Source organism: Sus scrofa, chromosome 1 (genome assembly GCF_054392235.1).
Source record: "Sus scrofa isolate SSC_HxYL_T2T_F1_AM1 chromosome 1, Sscrofa_HxYL_maternal_Yorkshire_Landrace_v2.0, whole genome shotgun sequence".
Lineage (NCBI taxonomy): Eukaryota > Metazoa > Chordata > Mammalia > Artiodactyla > Suidae > Sus > Sus scrofa.
The window spans coordinates 205,164,507-205,186,349 of NC_139383.1; the positions used below are offsets into that span (position 1 = coordinate 205,164,507).

At 37.1% G+C, this 21,843-nt stretch overlaps 1 protein-coding gene across 3 annotated transcripts in view; it reads left to right on the forward strand.

Annotated features, from left to right (window-relative positions):
• Positions 1-19,410, forward strand: part of SGPP1 (sphingosine-1-phosphate phosphatase 1) — a 28,971-nt gene extending 9,561 nt beyond the window's left edge. The window contains exons 2-3 of one of the 3 annotated variants that reach the window (XM_003353501.5): positions 7,768-7,857; positions 16,971-19,410. In XM_003353501.5, the coding sequence (XP_003353549.3) occupies positions 7,768-7,857; positions 16,971-17,522 (642 nt within the window). In that variant the 3' untranslated portion in view covers positions 17,523-19,410. Of the gene's footprint in view, positions 1-3,249; positions 3,304-7,767; positions 7,858-16,970 lie in introns of those variants that run through there. The other 2 variants (XM_013993487.3, XM_084983136.1) reach the window with 2 other exon arrangements.
• Positions 19,411-21,843: the final 2,433 nt, after the last annotated feature.

The window sequence follows — 21,843 nt, forward strand, 5'->3', positions numbered from 1 at the left end:
TTGCTGTGAGCTATGGCGTAGGGTTGCAGGTGTGGCTTGGATCTGGCATTGCTGTGGCTGTGGTATAGGCTACTAGCTGCAGCTCCTATTTGACCCCTACCCTGCTAACTTCCATATGCTGCAGGTGCGGCCATAAAAAGAAAAAAAAAATGTGCTCTTGAATGTCAAATACGAAACTGGCTTTTATATTTCTATGCAACTTGAGTTACTTTGTTTTATTTTATTTTTATTTATTTATTTATTGTCTTTTTTCTTAGGGCTGCACCCGCAGCATATGGAGGTTCCCAGGCTAGGGGTTGAATTGGAGCTGTTGCCGCCGGCCTATGCCAGAGCCACAGTAATGCCAGATCTGAGCCGCGTCTGCGACCTACACCACAGCACACGATGATGCTGGATCCTTAACGCACTGAGCAAGGCCAGGGATCGGAACCCGAAACTTCATGGTTCCTAGTCAGATTTGTTTCCGATGCACCACGATGGGAACTCCTGAGTTAACTTTGTTTTAGAATGTGCATATTACTTTTAAAAGCTTAAACTACAGAACCCTTACCTAATAATGTTTATTCTAAAACAAGTATTAAGAATTCTCTTTCCCAGGTTTACTCAAAAGGATTTTCAGGAGTTCCCATTGTGATTCAGCAGGTTAAGAGCCTGACATGTTATCTGTGAGGACACAGGTTCAATCTCTGGCCTAGTTTGGTGGGTTCAGGATCCAGTGCTGTCATGAGCTTAGGCGTCAGTTCCAATCGCTGCTTGGATGCTGTGGCTATGGTCTAGGCTTCACCTGCAGTTCTGGATTCCACTCCTGGCCCAGGAACCTCTTTATGCCACAGGTGCGGCTATAAAAGGAAAAAAAAAAAAGATTTTCAGATTGCAGTTTATTATGGTGGATTCCAGGGATGCTCTGAGAACTAGTTTAGCAGAGCTCAGGTTTGAGGCCAGGAATTGAATGATAATAGTTATCTTTGACCCCAAGTTATCTTGAATATGATACTGTAAGACTGATGTTCTGAGTGACTAAAGGCTCATGTTTACTTCATTTAGCAAGTATTTATTGACTGTTTACTATGTGCAAACACTGCTATAGTCACTGATAATAAAGCAGTCAACGAAATAGGCTCTGGTCCCTGCCCGCATGAAAGTTACATTCTTGAGAAAAGAGACAATAACTAAAATACATACTGTTATTTCAAGTACATATAAATATTTGTAAATATATATATGTTGAATATAAATAAAATATATCCTAATGCATAAATATATCCTGTATCAAGGATAAGGGTCTTTAATTTCTTTCAGTAATGTTTTATAGTTTTCAGTGTACCATTCTTTTCATTTATTTGGTTAAATTTATTCTTTGGTGTTTTATTCTTTTGGGTGCTGTTATAAATTAGATTATTAATTTTCTTTTCAGATTGCTCATTGCTGGTATATAGAAACAAAACTTATTTTTGTGCACTCATCTTGTACCTGCCAACTTAGCTGAATTCATTTAACTCTAGTATTTCTTTTTAACTCTAGTAGTTTTTTGTGGATTCTTTGGGATTTTCTATTTTTAAGATCATGTCATCTGTGAATAGAGATCACTTCCTTTCTAAGTTAGAACTTTTAAAATATCTTTTGCCTAATTGCTTTGGCTAGAACTTACAATATAATGTTAGATAGCCATGGTGAGAGACAGACATCCTTGTCTTGTTCCTTGTCTTGGAGGGTAGGGCTGGGAGGCACTTTTCATTCTTTCAGCCATTGTATGTAACATTTGTAAATATATCATGAATGCTCTTTATCATGTTAAGGAAGTTCTTTTCTATTCCTTGCTTTTCGAGAGCTTTTATTAGAAGGAATTTGGGATTTTATCAAATGCTTGTTCTGTATCAATTGAATGATCCTGTGGGTTGTTTTTCATTTTTTTGTTTGTTTTTAACTTATTCTGTTAATGTTGTGTATTTCATTGTTTTTTCTTTGCTTAACCACTCTCGCATTTTTGGCATAAATTCTACTTGGTCATGGTGTGTAATGCTTTTAATGTGATGTTGGATTTTGTCTGCTCATACTTCGTAGAAGATTTTTGCATCAAGGATATTGGTCTGTAGTTTTCTTGTCTGGTTTTGGTATCAGTGTAATAATGGCCTCCTAGATTGAGTTAGGAAGTGTTCTCTCTGCTTCTGTTTTTTTGTAAGAACTTCAGAAATACTGATATTAAATCTTAAATGTTTGGTGGAGTTAACCAGTAAAAAAGTCTCGACTTGGGCTTTTCTTTGGAGGTTTTTGATTACGGATTCAATTTCTTTACTTGTTATACATCTGTTTAGACTTTTTTTTTTTTTTTTTTTGTCTTTTGTCTTTTTAGGGCTGCATCCTCAGCATATGGAGGTTCCCAGGCTAGGGGTCGAATCAGAGCTGTTACTGCCGGCCTACACCAGAGCCACAGCAATGCCAGTCCGAGCCATGTCTGCAACCTACACCATAGCTCACTGCAACACCAGATCCTTAACCCACTGAGCGAGGCCAGGGAGCGAACCTGCAACCTCATGGTTCCTAGTCGGATTTGTTTCCACTTCGCCATGATGGGAACTTCTGTATTTCTCCTTGAGTCAGTTTTGGTAATTTGCATTTTTCTAGGAATTTGCGTGTTTCCTCTAGGTTATCTAATTTGTTAGCATATGACTGTTCATAATTTTATAATCCTTTTTATTTCTGTAATATCAATAGTAATGTTTCCACTTTTATTTCTGATTTTAATTATTTGCATCTTCTTTTTTTGGTCAGTCAGACTAGATTTGTTAATTTTGTTGACTTTTCAAAGAAATAACTTTTAGTTTTGTCTATTTCCTTGTTTTTCTATTCTCTCTCTCTCTTTTTTTTTTTAGTCTTTTTAGGGCTGCATCCATGGCATATGGAGGTTCCTAGGGTAGGGGTTAAATTGGAGCTGCAGCTGCCAGGCTATGCCACAGCTACAGCAATGCCAGATCTGAGCCATGTCTGTGACCCACACCACAGCTCATGGCAATGCCGGATCCTCAACACCCTGAGGGAGGTGAGGCCAGGGATTGAACCTGAGTCCTCATGGACACCAGTCAGGATCGTTACTGCTGAGCCATGACGGGAACTCCTCTATTCTCTTTTTTTTTTTTCTACTCTTGTCATTTTATTATTTCCCTCTATTACTAGCTTTACATTTAGTTTGTTTGTCTTTTTCATGTCTTCAAGATAATAGAGTTGTGACTGATGTCTTTCTTTTTAATGTAGGGCTCCACTGCTATACATTCCCTCTGAGTGCTGCTTTTATTGTATGACATGGTTTTTTGGTATGTTGTGTTTTGTTTTTATTTATCTCTATTTCATAATTACCCTGTGATTTCTTTTTTGAAGAAATCCCTGAGTGGGGCAAGGGATCAAACCCACATGCTCAGAGGTATTAGTCTGGCTCAATCCTGAATTGCCATGAGCTGTGGTATAGATTGCAGATGCAGTCTGGATCCTACGTAGCTGTGGCTGTGATGTAGGCCAGCAGCTGCAGCTCCAATTTGACCCCCTAGCCTGGGAACTTCCATATGCCACAGGTGTGGCCCTAAAAACAAACAAACAAACAAACAAAACCAATAAATAAACGTGCCAGGTGAATTAGTTATTATGGATAATTTTCTGTCCCCTAACACATTCTCACTTTAGGAGTATTCCTTTTTCTAGTTTATCTAGTTTGTTTCATTTACTCCAGTCATTAAGATCTATGGTCTTTTTTATCTGCTTAAAAATACTGGCAAGATATTTCTTTAATTTGATACTGTAATTACACTGAATTCTGTTATTCCATGGGGAGTAAATGTGATGTGGTCTGAACTGGATCAGGTCTTACCTCAGTTGTGTTTCTTTCCACAAAATAAATAAATGAATCAATAAATAAATAAATAAATAAAGCTAGGGAAAATATTCTGAAAGTAGAGACTAATGGCTGAAAAAATTGACCAATCAATGACATTAAAAGTGCTTATTCTTTTCCGAAGTAGTCATCCTACCCCAACGAGATATAAAGGTGCTCTGGAATAGGGGAAAGCCTCTGCATCTAGCTTGACTGCATTCCTCATTCTTCTGTTTAACACCTTGAAAATAGTAAACCTGAATAAATGGGAATTAAGTTAAATTCAGTTTCATTGTCCCTACTCAAAAATACTCCCTTCCCCTACTTTCAGTCCTAGCTTTTGAGACACTATAAATGAACTTTTTTTTTTTTTTTTTGCTTTTTGGGACCACACCTGTATCATATGGAGGTTCCCATGCTAGGGGTCAAATCAGAACTGCAGGTACTGTCCTACACCATAGCCACAGCCACACTTTTGTTAACCCACTGAGTGAAGCCAGGAATTGAACTCACATCCTCATGGATACTAGTCAGGTTCGTTACCACTGAGCCACACCGGAAACTCCTAAATGAATTTTTCTTCAATCTGTTGTGTACAGAGAACTTCCATCAATAACTGTACATTTTTTACTTCCTTAGGGGGCCTAAGTGAAAGAAAATAAACATAGTAGACTTTCATGGCAGTGTTTTTTGTTTTTGTTTTACTTCTTCGGCTCTCCCTTGCTATTAATAGTATTTTTTTAAATTAACGGAAAAGGAAAGGCCTGAGTGCCTGCTACAGAGACAGAAGCCACTGTCACCATCTCACCTAAATTCTAACTGATCTCCTTGCTTCCACCCTGGGTCCCTTATTGTTTAATGGCATGACACTGCTCTGCTCAGAACACTGCACTGGTCTCCACTTGATCTGCCCAAAGTCAGATTTCGTACATGGCCTCTCAGGCTTGCTTGCCCTGGTTGCCTTTAGTTCTCTTACCTCTCCTCTTACCTGCTCTCTGTTCCGGCCATGCCGGCCTCTTTGCCAGCCATGTTTCCTCATTAGAAATTTTGCTCTGCCTGGTCCCTCTCCCTCATATACATTCTTCCCTCAGATAGCCAACTGGCAAATCCTCTCACTTCCATCCAGGCTTGCCTCAAGTCTAAACTTCCATATATAAAGCCTACACTGACTATCTTTTAATACCTTAACCTGCCCCATTCACACTCCCATACTCCTGATCCTATTTCTATTACTGCTTTAATTTAATTATGATAGGTGTAGTTATACTGTGGTAATGACTTAACCCTGAAAACAACAAAAGCTTATTTCTCATTTGTTTCATAGTCATTATGGGTTAGCAAACAACTCTGTTCCACTTAGAACCTCAGGGACCCAGGCTGATGGAAGTCTGCCTGTCTTGTGGTGCATCTCAACATGTGGCTTCCAGCCTCACATCTCTGGAGAAGAGAGAGTTCATCGAATGATTCGAAGTGGCATAAGTTACCTTTTCCCCAGTTCACTGACCTAGACGAGTCACATGGTCCCATTCTAACTGCAAGAGGAGCACAAGAAATACTTGGTGAACATTAATGTTTCAACACCTATTCTCTTTCATTTCTCCATAATACTTGCCATGTTTTATATAATTTGCATATTTTATGTTAATTATTTAGTGCCTTTCCTCAGCAAGAATGTAAACTTAATCTCCTAGAAAACCTCACTACTTACAATTTCTTGCACATAAGCCTTTTCTCATTTGCTCCTGCTGTTTGAAATGTCCTCTGTCTTTTTTTGCCCTGTGCTTTTTTTCTCTAAAGATTAAATCCTACTTATCTTAATCTGGGAGACTTGGCTAACATCCTTAAACTAAGTATCTAAGGGATACCTTAGACTTCCTTAGATATGTTTAGTGTATGCCTATCATAGTCCTTAACCTCCTTATATGATTACATGTCTGCCTCCTGGTTAACCAAGTTACTCATGCATATGGGAAAATGACTGAAGAAATAGGTAGAGCCTAGAAAAGAAACTCTAAGGATCTGAATAAATGTAGTATAAATAGGGTGGAGAAGAGACAAAATTAAGAAATATGTAGATGGTAAAATCAGAAGACTTGGTTATTAGTTGCATTGAGGGATAAGGAAAAAAAAATCAAGGATAATTCATGCCTCTTATTTAGACTATGATGCTTCCAAGTGAAAAAGGGAAAATGAGAGCGTGGACAAGTATAGGTGGCAGGATGGTGAGTCCAGTGTCAATTATAGTGGACGTAACGCCAGAAGGATCTCAGGCTGGAGATAAGTACAGGGATAGCTAAATGGTTCTTAGCCCAAGGACATGGATAGATCTTCAGCATGCTAAGTAGCAGTTAAAAAATAGGAAAAAGTGAGACTTAAAATAATTACTAAGGGCAGAATCATTAATTATTCCAATGTTTAAGGAACAATCTGGAATACCTGCTTTTGTGTGGAAAACAGAAAAAAACTGATGGTGAAAGGGGAACCATGAGATTGTGATACTGTAGAAATCTAGGGTATTTAGACTTTCAAGAAGAAATGTGTGGGAGTCCCTTGGTGGCACAGCCAGTTAAGGATCCAGCATTGTCACTGCAGTGGCTCAGGTCATTGCTGTGGTGTAGGTTTGATCCCTTGTCCAGGATCTTTTGCACTCCTTGGGCACAGCCAAAAAGAGGAAACATGTGGACCATGTTAAATGCAGTAGAGAAATCAAATCAAAACAACTATGTACTGGAGTTCTCTTGTGGTACAGCAGGTTAAGGATCTGGCGTTGTCACTACAACAGCTTGGGTTATTGTTGTGGCATGAGTTTGATCCCTGGCTTGGCCAAAAAAATAATAGTACTGAATCTTTACTGCTCTTCCTGCAGCCCTACTTAACTCCCTTCTTTCAACCCCATTTCTTAAATTGAACCATCTTGGCTTTAATTTCATTAAGGAGTTTGAGGTTATCAGGCATAAACTGCCTCATGTGTATCCTCCCTCCTTCCTTTACAAACCTATGACCATGCAGTCCATCAATCATTTGTTTCCTTCTGCCCTCTAACATCAGGAGATTCAAAGCCAGTTCCTCTTTTAGAGCCATTGGTACTAAGAGTTGCCTATATTTTAAGTTTTTTCCCTTTTTATGGCTTTCTGCTCCCATTATCCCACCAAAATTTTTCTCAATAAAGTTGCCATTTGAAATTTTAGTGGAGGGGCAGAAGTGGGAAACAAATTACATGATATTCCGTATTGAAAGGAAGATGGGGAAATTGCAAGTAGTAGTCACTGGTGGAAGTGAGAGGGAGATAACAGCTCTGGCCAGGGAAGCCAGGACACTTACCTGGACCAGATTCAGGCTTTACTCCAGAAGCACTTTCACGCCACAGTAAAAGTGTGTCTCTTAGCTGTTTTTCTTCTGTAGCATGGCAGTGACTGAATCTTTACTGTAGAAGCAAAAATGAGCCAATTCCCACAGTGAAGATTATAGCAACATTAGATTTGATTCATTCATTCATGCAAAAGTGTTTTTTTGTTTTTTTGTTTTGTCTTTTTAGGGCCGTACCCATAGCATATGGAGATTCCCAGGCTAGAGATCGAATGGGAGCTATAGCCGTTGGCCTACATCACAGCTCACAGCAATACTGAATCCTTAACCTACTGAGTGAGGCCAGGGATCAAACCTGCGTCCTCGTGGATGCTAGTCAGATAAGTTTCTGTTGAGCCACAACAGGAACTCCCATGCGAAAGTATTTCTTGAATGTCTGCTCTGTGCCATGCTTAGGGCTAGGTGCTGGGGATACAATGGAGAAAACAAAACAAAACACATAGTTCTTGTTCTCCTGGAGTTTGTAGTATAGTAATTTGTTTTTTATTTACTTGTTTATATTTAACCATATTTATCTAACTAATTTTTTTTTTCCCCTTTAGTATCCTCTTATATATGGACTGATTCTTATTCCCTGCTGGTGTTCTCTAGTTTGCCTAAGTAGAATTTACATGGGAATGCACTCCATTCTGGTAAGGACAACATTATGTTCATAGTGCTTTACTTTTTCTAAAATTGACAGGCAGTTTTATAATTTTTAATCATTTTCAAACTTTTTGGAAATCTAGTAAGAAAATACGCTTATTGTCAATCTTTTAACTTTGTTCGCAAAAATAGGAACAGGATACTTTGCGAAGCTTTGGTGTAGTTCTCATGTTTATAGAGGCAGTTTCCAGCAATCACAATAACCATTATACTCATGATAGTATTTCTCCCTCCTAGTTTTGGTTTTATTTTCTTTATCATTCTCTTCTATGCCTTTCCTACCATTTAGTCAAAACCAACAATTTAAATACTGAAACCAAGGAGAGCTCTGCTCATTATTAGTGAGGACCCAATGATTAGAAACTAAATGGAAATGAGCTATCCTGGTGCCACTTGTATTTAAGTATTAAACTCTAGTTTTCTTCTCATTCCTGACAGTATTTTAGGGCTTAACATTAGATACTATACATAGAGAATGCAGTTCAGTTTCAGAAGCATTGGCGCAGGGATGCTGCACTCTTTTCAGCCACATGTACTACCTCCCTTCCTCTCCGCCCTGTTGATACCTTTTTCCTACTTCTGGCCTACACCATCTCTTAACCAGATCACTGCAGCATTTCATAATGAGCAGCTCCACTTCCAGTGTGACACTGCCTCTACAGTGTTTAGTTTCCTGCTCTAGTTTACTTCCCAAAACACAAATCTGATGCCATACTGAATGACTTATGTTTCCTCAAACGCAAAGGGTGTTTCTCATCTCTGTACTGTCAGGGATGCCTTAACCTCCACAGGGAATGCCCTTTTCCTTTGCCTGACTATCCTTTCTGTTCTTCACGTCTTACAAAAATGTTGTTTCCTAAAGTTTTATTACTGTCCCCGTCTTTCCTTTCTAAGGACTAGTTAGGGGACTTTTCTCCTCCCTTCCAGTTTCAGTTTTTTTTGTTTTTGTTTTTGTTTTTGTTTTTTTCCAATTTCAGTTTGAGCCTGATTCTGGCATAGCACTTATGCCAAACTGCAGTTGCTTTTTTCTTTGTCTGTTACCCTCACTAGAGAACAGGCAACATGAGAAAAGTAGTCCTCTGTCCTTGCATCTGGTGTGATGTCTCTTAGGATATTCTGTGAATATATTCTGTATTATCTGTAGATAAAGGATCAGAAGAAAGGTGAAGAGATAGGAACTAATTCATGGAATCCAAACATTTTAAATGGGTTATATCAATTTTTTCTTGACCTTCACAAGTTAATACTTTTAGAATTTTCTGTTCAAAAAAATATCTCAGCTTATCTCATTGCTATAGAAATAGTGAGTTGCCATTTCTTCCTTAGATTGCTTGCCTCCAGAAGTTGCCCCTTCACCAGTAAATTTCCACAAGTCCCAAACACTATGTTAAGAAGCAGACTATTTGTGTTTGATTTTTTATAATTATATTAATGCAAATATGGATTGACATATAATTCTACATTGACTAAGCTCTTAATTGTATAATAGACTATCACTTTTTCATATCAAACCTAATATTAGTCACAAGAAAATGTTATCCGTCTCTGTGCCTTGTTAGTTATTACTTTATACTCCCAATTATCAATATTGCACCTAAACAACTACCAAAAAAGTTATACATCTCTGAATGATAACATTATCCCTAGGTTCATTATAATCATAAAAAGAAGAATAAGAATTTACTATATTGAATATGTAATCTCAAACATTCTGTTCTGAAAAAAAAGGGACTGTATAGTGGATTCGTTAAGTATTCAAGCTGAGTTCAGTTTATGTTTTAGATACAGGATAATATTCATTCTTGAATCAGCTGAAGTAAAAATAATATTGATATATTACTTTTCAAATCATGAATCTGATAACATATCGTAAGTCTGATAATCCCAGTCTTTTAATTATTCAGAAACTATCTTGTTCCATAGAATGTCTTATCAGTTTTATTCTGACTAGGTACTGAATTTTATTATGTGTAGTATTACAAGTTGTTTTTCTTTTAAATGTAAAATCACAGATGACTTGTAAGCATGGTAAATTATGATTCTGTGTTATAGCTACAACTATTCCCAATCAGTAATATATGCTTTGTCTCATTTGATAATTGATACATGAATTTATAGTCATAATGAATGGCCCTTCCCCCTTTGTGCATTATTGATCTAATGTTTTCCCACAGTTTTCACTTTTTTCCTGTATATTTTAATGTTTTAATAATAGCCCGCATTTTGGACTATTTTTTAATCATCATTTGTATCTTCATTGTTTGTGAAATTACTATAGAACGATAGAGTATGACCTAGAAGTTGGTAACAGGTGCCATGCTAAGCAGATGTCTTTATTTTTTTTAATTTTATTGAAGTATAGTTGATTTGTACCATGTTTATTTCTGTTGTACAGCAAAGTGATTCAGTTATACCTACATATATTCTTTTTCATATTCTTTTCCATTATGGTTTATCATAGGCTATTGATATACTAGGTCCCTGTGCTATACAGTAGAACCTTGTTGTTGATCCATCTTATATATAATAGTTTGCATCTTAAGCAGATGTCTTTATTAACATTAAAAAGTTCTAACAGGAGTTCCCGTCATGGCACAGCAGAAACGAGTCTGACTAGGAACCATGAGGTTGCGGGTTCAATCCCCAGCCTCACTCAGTGGGTTAAGAATCCAGTGTTGCCAATCTACACTAAACCCAGCTTTAGTGTAGATTGCAGATGCAGCTTGGATCCTGCATTGCTGTGGCTGTGGTGTAGGTGGCAGCTGTAGCTCCAATTGGACCCCTAGCCTGGGAATCTCCATTTGCCACAGATGCAGCCCAAAAAAGAAAAAAAAAAAAAAGTTCTAATAATGTGTCCTAAGTAGTTTATAATGAATAGGTCATTCAGTATTTGCCATATGCTTTGTTATTATTTTTACAACACAAAGAGCAACCGCTTAGTTTATTTGTAACACCTAAATTGATTTTCTGAATCCCCAGAAAAGTAGAGGGACTACTACACTCATTTTTCCTTTACTTTTTTTATTTTTTTGCTATTTAGGGCCGCACCTGCAGCATATGGAAGTTCCCAGGCTAAGTGTCAAATCAGAGCTGTAGCTGCTAACCTACATCACAGCCACAGCAATTCAGGATCCGAGCTGCATCTGTGACCTACACCACAGCTCATAGCAACACCAGATCCCTGACCCATTGAGTGAGGCCAGGAATTGAACCTGTATCCTCATGGATACTAGTTGGATTCATTTCTGCTGCACCACATGGGAACTCCTCCTTTACTTATTATTAAGTCTGCCTCTCAAAATGTATTTTTTTCTCAATGAATTTTATTACATTTATAGTTGGGGATTTCCATCCCAAACCTCCAGTGCATCCCTCCACTCCCAACCTATCCTCTTTAGAAACCAAGAATTTTTTAAAGTGTATAAGTCAGTATCTGTTCTGCAAAGAAGTTCATTGTGTCCTTTTTTTAGATTCTATATGTAAGTGATAGCATATGACATTCCTGTCTCATTGTCTGATTAACTTAACTTAGCATGATAATTTCTAGGTCCATCCATGTTGCTGCAAATGCCATTCTTTCTTTCCTTTTAATGGCTGAGTAATATTCCCTTGTGTGTATGTATCACATCTGCTTTACCCACTCCTCTGTCGATGGACATTTAGGTAGTTTCCATGTTTTGGCTATTGTAAATAGTGCTTCAAAGAACACTGGAGTACATGCATCTTTTCGAGTCATGGTTTGTTCTGGATAGATGCCCAGGCGTGGGAAAATTTCTTAAAACACAAGCCATTTTTAAGTTACTAGGTCAAGTAATTGCCAAATTACTATTTTGTTCCTATATTATTAAAATTATGAATATGTTATAATTACATTTACCAAAAATTGCACTAAAAGTTTGTCCATATGTAAAAAGTCTTTTTAGAAAGGTATTATGAGGAGTTCCCACTGTGGCACGTCAGGATGCCAGGATGCAGCTTTGATCCCCAGCCCAGCACAGTGAGTTACATGATCCAGCGTTGCTGCAGCTGTGGCAAGTTGAAGGCCTTAAGTGCATCTCAGATCTGATTCCTGGCCTGGGAACTCCATATGCCACAGGGCAGCCAAAAAAGAAAAAGAAAATGAAAAAAAAAAAAGTTATTATGAGATCATATAGCAGAATGTACCTCTCAAACCCATTGTTATAACAAACAAAAATCAAACTAAACAACAGCAACCCCAAAAACGTGTTATAGAGAAAGATCCAGAACAGTAAACACAATGAATTCTAACAGTGCTTATTTTTGGGTACTAACAACTTGTTTTTGTTTATCTATGTATTTTTTAGTTTTTCTATAGTGGACATGTATTAAATTTGATTTTTTTTTTTTTTTTTGTCTTTTTAGGGCCTCACCCATGGCACATGGAGGTTCCCAGGCTAGGGGTGGAATTGGAACTGTAGCTGCCAGCCTACACCACAGGCACAGCAACACAGCATCCGAGCTGCATCTGCAACCTACACCACAGCTCATGGCAACTCCGGATCCTCCACTAAGCAAGGCCAGGATTGAACCCACATCCTCAGGGATACTAGTTGGGTTCATTAACCACTGAGCCATGATGGGAACTCCAATTTGAATTTTAATTAAAGATAAAAATTTCAAAATCCATCCTTAATGCCTTTATAATCAAGGCATTCCAATAATACAATTTGTTTTTATTTTTATTTTTAAATGATTTTTATTTTTTCCATTATAGTTGGTTACAGTGTTCTGTCAATTTAATACAATTTGTTTTTAGAAAACCTGTTGGGGAGTTCCCGTCGTGGTGCAGTAGAAATGAATCCAGCTAGGAATCATGAGATTGCAGATTCGATCCCTGGCCTCACTCAGTGAGTTAAGGATCCGGCATTGTCGTGAACTGTGGTGTAGGTCACAGATGCGGCTCGGATCCTGTGTTGCTGTGGCTGTGGATTAGAAGCAGGACACCTGAAATATGCTATAATTTGAGGGAAAAAAAAAAAAAAACCTGCTAGGAGCTGACAGTTGTCTTGAATGCTAGTCTTAGTAAATCACTAGCCTCATTAGTTCTATTTACTGATTGGGATAAATGAAAAGGGACATTTCCAGATTTAATACATAATAAATCTTTATTGAACTTATGATATGACAGCCTTAGCAATGCCAGATTTGAGCCACATCTACATCCTATGCTGCAGCTCACAGCAATGTCAGATCCTTAATCCACTGAGTAAGGCCAGGGATTGAACCCGCATCCTCATGGATACTAGTCGGACTTTTAACTCACTGAGCCACAACAGGAACTCCCAGCCATAAAATTTAAATAAAAAATAAAGCAACAGTTTCTGTCTTAATGGTCAAAATCCCACGCTTATTCCCCAAGACTTGTGCTATTAATTACAAGGTGGGGAAGTAAGATAGCAAACAAAGGCAACATATAGTAAAATTGTTTGGCAGTTAGGTGTATAACACATGAGGAATAAAGATTTGTGGAGTTCCTGTTGTGGCTCAGTGGTAATGAACTGGACTAGTAGCCATGAGGATGTGGGTTTGATCCCTGTCCACACTAAGTGGGTTAAGGATTCAGCATTGCTATGAACTGTGGTGTAGGTTACAGACGCAGCCTGGATCCTGCATTGCTGTGCCAGCTGATTTGATTCCTAGTCTGGGAAGTTCCATATGCCTGCGGGTGAGCCCCTAAAAAGCAAAAAATAAAAAAACAAAAAAGGATTTGACAGTTACATAATTTGACCATATCTGAAAGTACAGTCAGATTTTTTTGGTTCACTTGTGGGATCTTTGTCTAATTACAGTAAAAACTTATGAAATGATGCCTAATTAATAATTGGAAATGCAAATTAAAAATCAAGTAATACCAAAAACTAATGGAATGAAAATTTCTATAAACATTTTGGAAATTTTTTATTGTTTTCTTTTTTGTATGGTTTTGTTTTTTGTTTTTTAGGGCTGCACCCACAGCATATGGAGGTTCCCAGGCTAGGAGTCGATTTAGAGTTACAGCTGCCAGCCTACGCCACAGCCACAGCAACAGCAACAGCAACATGGGATCTGAGCCATGTTGGCAACCTACACCACGTCAGCAACCTACATCACAGGTATTGGTCATGCCAGATCCTTACCCCACTGAGCAAGGTGAGGGATTGAACCTGTATCCTCATAGATCCTAGGTGGGTTCATTAACTGCTAAGCCATAAAGGGAACTCTGTTTTTGTCTTCTTTGTTTTTTTTCTTTTTAGGGCTGCACCTACAGCATATGGAAATTCCCAGGCTCGGGCTTGAATCAGAGCCATAGCTTCTAGCCTACACAACAGCCACACCAATGTGGGATCCAAGCTGTGTCTGCGACTTACACCACAGCTCACAGCAACATAGGATCCTTAACCCACTGAGCAAGGCCAGGGATTGAACCTGCATCCTCATGGATACTAGTCAGGTTCTTAACCCACTGAGCCACAAGGGGAACTCCTTTATTGTATTTTAAAATTGAACATACACATATCCTACAATTCTACCATTCCATTCCTAGGCATATGTCTGAAAGAAACTTTTGTAGACTCACACCAGGATTATCAAAAGAAAGAACACGATAGCCTTGTTCATAATATTACTGGTTGGCCTAAATATATACCAATTAAGAAAGCATTCAGGCTTAACCACAACCAGTGAACTATCCAAAGCCTGAAAACAACCTAAATGACCATCGCTAGGAAAATGGGAAAATTGTATAATTACACGTCAAAATATTACAGATTGTGTAACTACACATGATGGCTGAATCTTAAAAACTCAATGTTAAGTGTAAAAAGCAAATCAAAGGAGATGGCACACTGTCTTAACATTTTTTAAAGCTCAAAGAGAAGCAAAACTAGGTAATTTTTTTTTTTTTGGAGATATGTGATAAAACAGTTTTTAAAAGCAGCGATTTATTCAGCCAATACCCAAGTTTCTGTGCAGAGTGATAGAACTAGGAAACAGAGTAACAATAGATTCAGAGTACCAGTAATATTACAGTTCTTTTTCTGGGTAGTGATATTTGTTTTATAATTTTATATATACACTACATATCTTTTTCTATGTATCTGATATTACATAATAAAAACTTTAGGACAGAAAAACATTAATTAAGCAACTAGCCTGTTGCTTAACTGTATTGAGTGCTGTTGAGAAGTAACCATCGTTTTTGCCAGCATAAAGGTCATTAATATTCATGAAAAGAGTGGTTTCAGTATAGTGATGAGTTTAGGAAAAAATAGGAAGTAAGGAAGTGGAGGCAGTGAATATAAGCAACTCTTCTGATGAATTCTTTTAGTGACAGAGTAGATAATAGAGATTGTGTATGTCAGGAATGATTCAGAAAGGAAAGTTTCTTTAATAATAGCTTTATTTCTTCCAGTAAACTATCTTCTATCATCTATCCAGTTGTTTGTGCCTAAAACTAGGTGTCATTTTTTTAATCCCTTTTTCTTTTCTCTCTTACATTCATATCATCACCAGTGTGGTTAGTCAACTCTGATTTTAAAATATTTTACTAAATCCATCTATGTACTTCTCTTCATATGGACTATATCTAGAATGAACCACTACCAGTAGCCTCCAGTGGTCTCCTTTCTTCCATACTTTACCCTGTAATCCAGTCTCTACACAGCAGATGGAGTGTTCTTTTACAGACAGCAGGTTTTATTACACTCCTACTTGGGAATCATTCACTAAGTGGCTCACTACCACTTTTGACCTTGTACCTAACCTACAAGGGCCCTCCCTGTGTGATCTGACCACTACCTACCTCTTTGATCTCATAGCACATCTGTCTTTCTCACTGTTTGGAGCCACACTGGATTTCTCTCACCTTGAACTCACTAGGTTCTTTTCTGCCTCAAGGCTTTGGCACTTGGTATCCCTCTACCTGGAACACTTTTCCTGTCCAAAGACAGGGCTGACTGTTTTGGAATAAGATCTCTCTGTTCAGGTGTAACCTCCTCAGACAGGTTTCCCTAATCACTCTAATAAGGTCTTTGATCATATCCTATTGTCTTGTGTTAGCGTCTCCATAACACAACCTGCCATTGTAATATTTATCTATATTTTTACTCACGAGGTTACTGTCTCGTCATCCCCACTAAAATGTAAGCTCTATGGCAGTAAAAATCTTCTGTTTTTTGTTTTTCTTTCTTTCTTTCTTTCTTTTTTTTTTTTAGGGCTGCACCCGCAGCATGTGGAGGTTCCCAGGCTAGGGGTCTAATCGGGGCAGCCACGGAAACACCAGATCCGAGCCACGTCTCCAACCTATACCACAGCTCACGGGCAACGTGGGATCATTAACCCATTGAGTGAGGCCAGGGTTCCTAGTCGGATTCATTTCTGCTGTGCCACGATGGGAACTCTGGAATCTTCTTATTTTTTAAGCAATGTATCCTCAGCCCCTAAAATAGTGTCAGGCACACGTAGGTCCTCAGTAAGTATTTGTTCAGTGAATAAATGAATGAATGGGAAAAGGAAAAATAGGCTTTGTATCCTCTTGAATTACATGATTATTTGATTAAATGCATGAAGATGAAATCTTTGAAAAATAAGTACAGTTGATCCTTAATTAACATGGAGGTCACCTAGCACAGTCAAAAATCAACCTACAACTGTAGTCTCCTCTCCATATGCTTAGTTCCTCCATATTCGCAGTTCCTCCAGATCAGGGGTTGTGCATCCTCAGATTCAACCCACCAGGGACCATAGTCCTCCACATAGTTCAAATCTGGTTGTTCAAGGGTCAGCTGCATATTGTTTTTCCCAGAAATACAACTACATAGTTTAAGCATAATTTATTGTTTAGGATTTGAATATAAATTGGTATATAGAATATATATATATTAATTTGTAAAAGGGAAGAACTATAAAAATAATGATTATTATCAAGAAATCTTTTTATATTAGAACAGTTTTAGCATGTATTATATGTGTTACTAGAGTTTAAGGATGTAACATACTTTAAAAATTTTTATTTATTAACATTTATAATGTGAATATATGTATTTCTTTCAATGCCAAAAATAGTATTATACTAAATAACCCCAATTTTCTCTTTTCTCAGGATGTCATTGCTGGATTCCTATATACCATTTTAATATTAGCTATCTTCTATCCATTTGTGGACCTGATTGACAACTTCAACCAAACTCACAAATATGCTCCTCTAATAATCATCGGGCTTCATTTAGCATTGGGGATCTTTTCTTTCACTCTTGACACCTGGAGTACATCCCGTGGAGACACAGCTGAGATTCTAGGAAGTGGTGCTGGAATTGCATGTGGATCTCATTTTACCTATAAAATGGGTCTAACATTAGATCCACCTCTGGATATTTTACCTTTAGCTAGGCCCCCCATTTCTGTGACTCTTCTGGGAAAAGCCATATTGCGGATCCTCATAGGGATGGTATTTGTACTAGTAGTCAGAGATATAATGAAAAGGATCACTATTCCCTTAGCCTGTAAAATCTTCAATATACCATGTGATGATGTTCGAAAAGCAAGACAGCACATGGAAGTTGAACTTCCTTATCGGTATATTACCTATGGAATGGTCGGTTTCTCTATCACATTTTTGGTTCCTTACTTATTTTTCTTTATTGGTATCTCTTGATGGAGAAATACTGTTTATAATAATAAAGGAAGGTATCAGTTACTGATATCTAGAACTATATTCTAGTTAAAAGCCAAATCAGAGTTAGGCTTTTGCAGGAATTTAACTTAAATAACTATTTAAGTAAATTCACAAGAGTCAGTGCATTTTATCATTGCACATCCAGTTATTGTTTTGGGTGAGCTGAGCTATTTCAACACTGAAAAAATGATTAAGTATCCACTTGGAATGCTCATGTAATATTTGGAGAGTTTTGTGCTGTTATGGATTCAAGTTATATATAATATATATTAAAGATATAATATATAATTATGTCATCTAATATATGTTATATATAAAATAATATACCTAAGTTTTTTCTAACCTTGGGAGTGTATTATAAAATCAAAAATAATATGCAAACAGTTGTGCCTGTGTATTTGGACTTAATACAGGTATGTTATTAACAGATATATTTAATGTTTATCTACTATGGGAGCCTTTTCCCAATCAAACTGCTAATTACTAGACCAGAATTCATATTTTACCACATTGATTTACTGCCTCCTTTTACACTGCCATCACCTTTCATGTTACCCATGATGTTGAACATGGGAGGCATTTTTAATGGACCAAATTTTCAGAAAAATTAGTTTTTGGATTTCCCCCACCCCCACCCAGTTCTGTACACTGTGTTGAATGTACTTTGTTTGCAGTTGTTGTGCATATTAGTTTAATAAATCAGGTACTGAATTTTATTGCTTGCTAATTGTGCCTTTCTGTTGCTGAATTAAATGCCATGTATACTGTGATATTAAAAATGAGACACAAACTTTATTTTCAGTTACATATAATCAGACAAATATTTAAAAAAAATATCTGTCAAGCTAACAGGGCTACAAGTAAACCATCTTCAATTCTTTAGCTTTTGTTTAGAAAGAAATGTGGAATGGGCTAAACTTTCTCACTAATTTATTGGGAACCTAAATGGATAAATATTTCCATTTTTGTAGGTATTTTTCTGTGCATTGTAAGTTATAGGAACAAGATATATTTTTGGTAAATTGTCTTGATCATTTATACTGCTGGTAGATATTTCCAATGAATGGAAATTCTTGAACTTTGTAGATGGACAATGCACATGTTTCATATGTAAACAAACCATTTTTCTAAATTATTTAGAAAGGATTGGATTTAGCAGTGTTAACTTTTAATACCCATTAATTAGATACTTAAGATAAATTATAAAATTTAAAAGTATCAGTACTTTAGAGGCTATTGTTGTTTTCACCTTTTTATTTTCATGGTGGAAAATTTGAGTGTAAGTATTAAGCTATTCTTTATTCTGTCTGTGCCTTTATATTTTGAAGTGTAACTGTAATTAGGTTAACATTAAGTTTATTTGTAGTCAGTTTTCCATAAAGAAGAGAATTAACTTTCCATGTAAATGAGCATCAGGTATGGAATTACTGACTTAGTGCAATATCTGTCTGATTATCCAGAGGTATCAACTTAAGATGTTTCTATTTTGGGCAGCATAACTATTTGAGCTCATATTTTTATAATTCTGATTAAAAATTTAGGGACATGGTAATTTTTACCAATAGTGCATCTGATAGTTTTAAGTAAATTTTAGACCATTACCTATTAGCTAAAATGAAACCAAGGCACTTAGGGACATATTGGTACGTTGGAAAATATGCGAGGAACTTTTCTTCCGAATGTGTTTAATGAATCGAATTTTAGGGAACATTTCCCATAATTTGGGGTATATGCTCTCTTATTAATTTTTATACCTAGCTTAAAAGGTATTTGAAACTATTCCATTTCTTTGTGATTTATTATTTTCTGTCCAATGATAGTTCCATGCTAAATGTATTTTGAAATAAAAGCCAAATTCAAGACTGAAGGGTGTTTTGTCTTCTCTGCATTTGTTTCCATATTATCTGGTAGAAATTTATAAATATCTAGGATTTTCACTCTAGCAGTCTTTTCCTGTGAAGCATTTTATTCAAAGTAAATACTGTTTTTAGTAAGAGAAGACACTGAAGAAATTCTTTAAGGTTCAGATGGACTTTGGGCTCTCTTTATGACCATTCTGACATTGTACTTTTAGTGAAAAGTGTCATAACTTTATTTTAAAAACTTATGCATAGGAGTTCCCATTGTGGTTTAGTGGGTTAAGAACCTGACTAGTATCCACGAGGATGTGGGTTCAATCCCCAGCTTTGCTTAGTGGGTTAAGGATCCAGCATGGCTGCAAGATGCAGCATAGGTCACAGGGGCAGCTCAGATCTGGCATGGCTGAGGCAAAGGCTGGCAGCTAAGGCTCTGATTCCACCCCTGGCCTGGGAACTTCTGTATGCCACAGGCATGGCCCTAAAAAAAAAAAAGAAAACAAAAACTTATGCATAAAATACGTTTCAGGAGTTCCCACTGTGGCACAACAGCATCAATAGCGTTTCTGGAGCACAGGGATGCACATTTGCTCCCTGGCCTGTCAGCAGGTTAAGGGTTCAGAATTGCTGCAGCTGCAGAGAAAGTTCCAACTGCAATTCTGATCTGATCCCTGGCCCAGGAGCTCCAGGGTGGCCAAAAACAAAAATAAAAACAAAAAAACAAATTTCAGTAAAATCCACAACTAATAGTATGGTAGGTAGTTGAATAACCACTGATTCAAGGATTAGTCATATTTTTAAGCAGAATAAACATGTAGACATTTCACTTTGTAATTTCAAAGTGCCGTGACAAGAGTCCCCTCATGACTTAGCAGGTTGAAGGATCTGGCGTTGTCACTGCTGTGGCTCAGGTTTGATCCCTGTCACATGCTGCAGGCACAGACAAAACAAAAAAACAAGTGCCATGACATGTAAACTGCAAAAGCTAGGGCTGCCAGAACTCTTATAGACCTATTATAAAGTGGTACTACTAGAATAGATTTACATAATTATTTTAACTTTATTTACTAGCATCCTTTAAAAGTAATGTTTATTAAATGACTTTCAAATACAACATAAAAAATTCAGTGATATGAATATAAGTTAAAGGCAGGTTTTCACAAAGCAATAATACTAGAATTTTTTATTTTCAGTAAAAGTGGTGCAAAATCACACAATTTTATACAGCAAAGATGTTTTTGTTGTGAAAGCAATTTCATTCTAACAAAGAATTGTTTACTCTAGATTTAAAACCAAAGAATTTAATCTCAACATCAGTAAGGGTCAGCTCTTTAAATTCAACTTTATAGTTAAATTAAGTTTTTGTTTTTTGCTTTTTAGGGCCACATAAGGAAGTTCCCAGGCTAGGGGTCTAATCGGAGCTGCAGCTGCTGGCCTACACCACAGCCACAAGAAGAGACTTCAGCTGCATCTGTGACCAATGCTGCAGCTTGCCTCAACCCACTGAGGAAGGCCAGGAATCAATCCTGCATCTTCTCAGACAATGTAAGGTCATCAACCCGTGGAGCCGCAATGGGAACTCCAAATTAGTTTTCCTGAAGGCAGTTTTTTATTTTGAGAAAGGAAGGAGGCAACAGTTTGATTTTTTTTTTTTTTTCCACCCATGGCACATAGAAATTCCAGCCAGGGATTGAATCTGAGCCACAGTAGCCAAGTGAGCCACAGCAGTGACAATGCTGGATTCTTAACCACTGAGCCACAGGGGAACTCCCAAGAGGCAATGGTTTGAAAAGAGTAATTGGATGTTGTGAATATTATTATCCTGATTATTTTGCCAAATTTTGGTCATGTCCTTCTATTTTCTTTTTTAGTATACATAAGTTAAAAAAAAAACATTTAAACTTGAATTTTAACTTTTACACAGATTTTAACGGTGGTTAAATAAGCTATAAATAGCTCAAAAACAAGTTTTAACATAATAATTATAAAGGATGTTTTAGAAAACTCTTTATTTTTAGGCACACCAGACCACTGCAAACCTTCATAAACAAAGCATGCCTGCCTTGTGAGACACACAGAAGAAAAAAATTCAAAGAAACATAAAAGTAATATTTACTTTAAAAAAATTTTTTTTTTGTCTTCTTAGGGCCTCACCTAGGGCATATGGAGGTTCCCAGGCTAGGGGTCGAGTCAGAGGTGTAGCTGCCGGCCTACACTACAGCCACAGCATCTGTCACCTACACCACAGCTCAGAGCAATGCTGGATCCTTAATCCACTGAGTGAGGCAAGGGATTGAACCTACCTTTGCATGGATACTGGTCAGATTTGCTTTCACTAAGACATGGATACTCCAATGAAATTATTTATAGAAATAAACACTAACTTTTGAGCCTCAACTATCCGATATCTCCTAATTTATCCTTTCAGCATGTTCAGTCTTGGT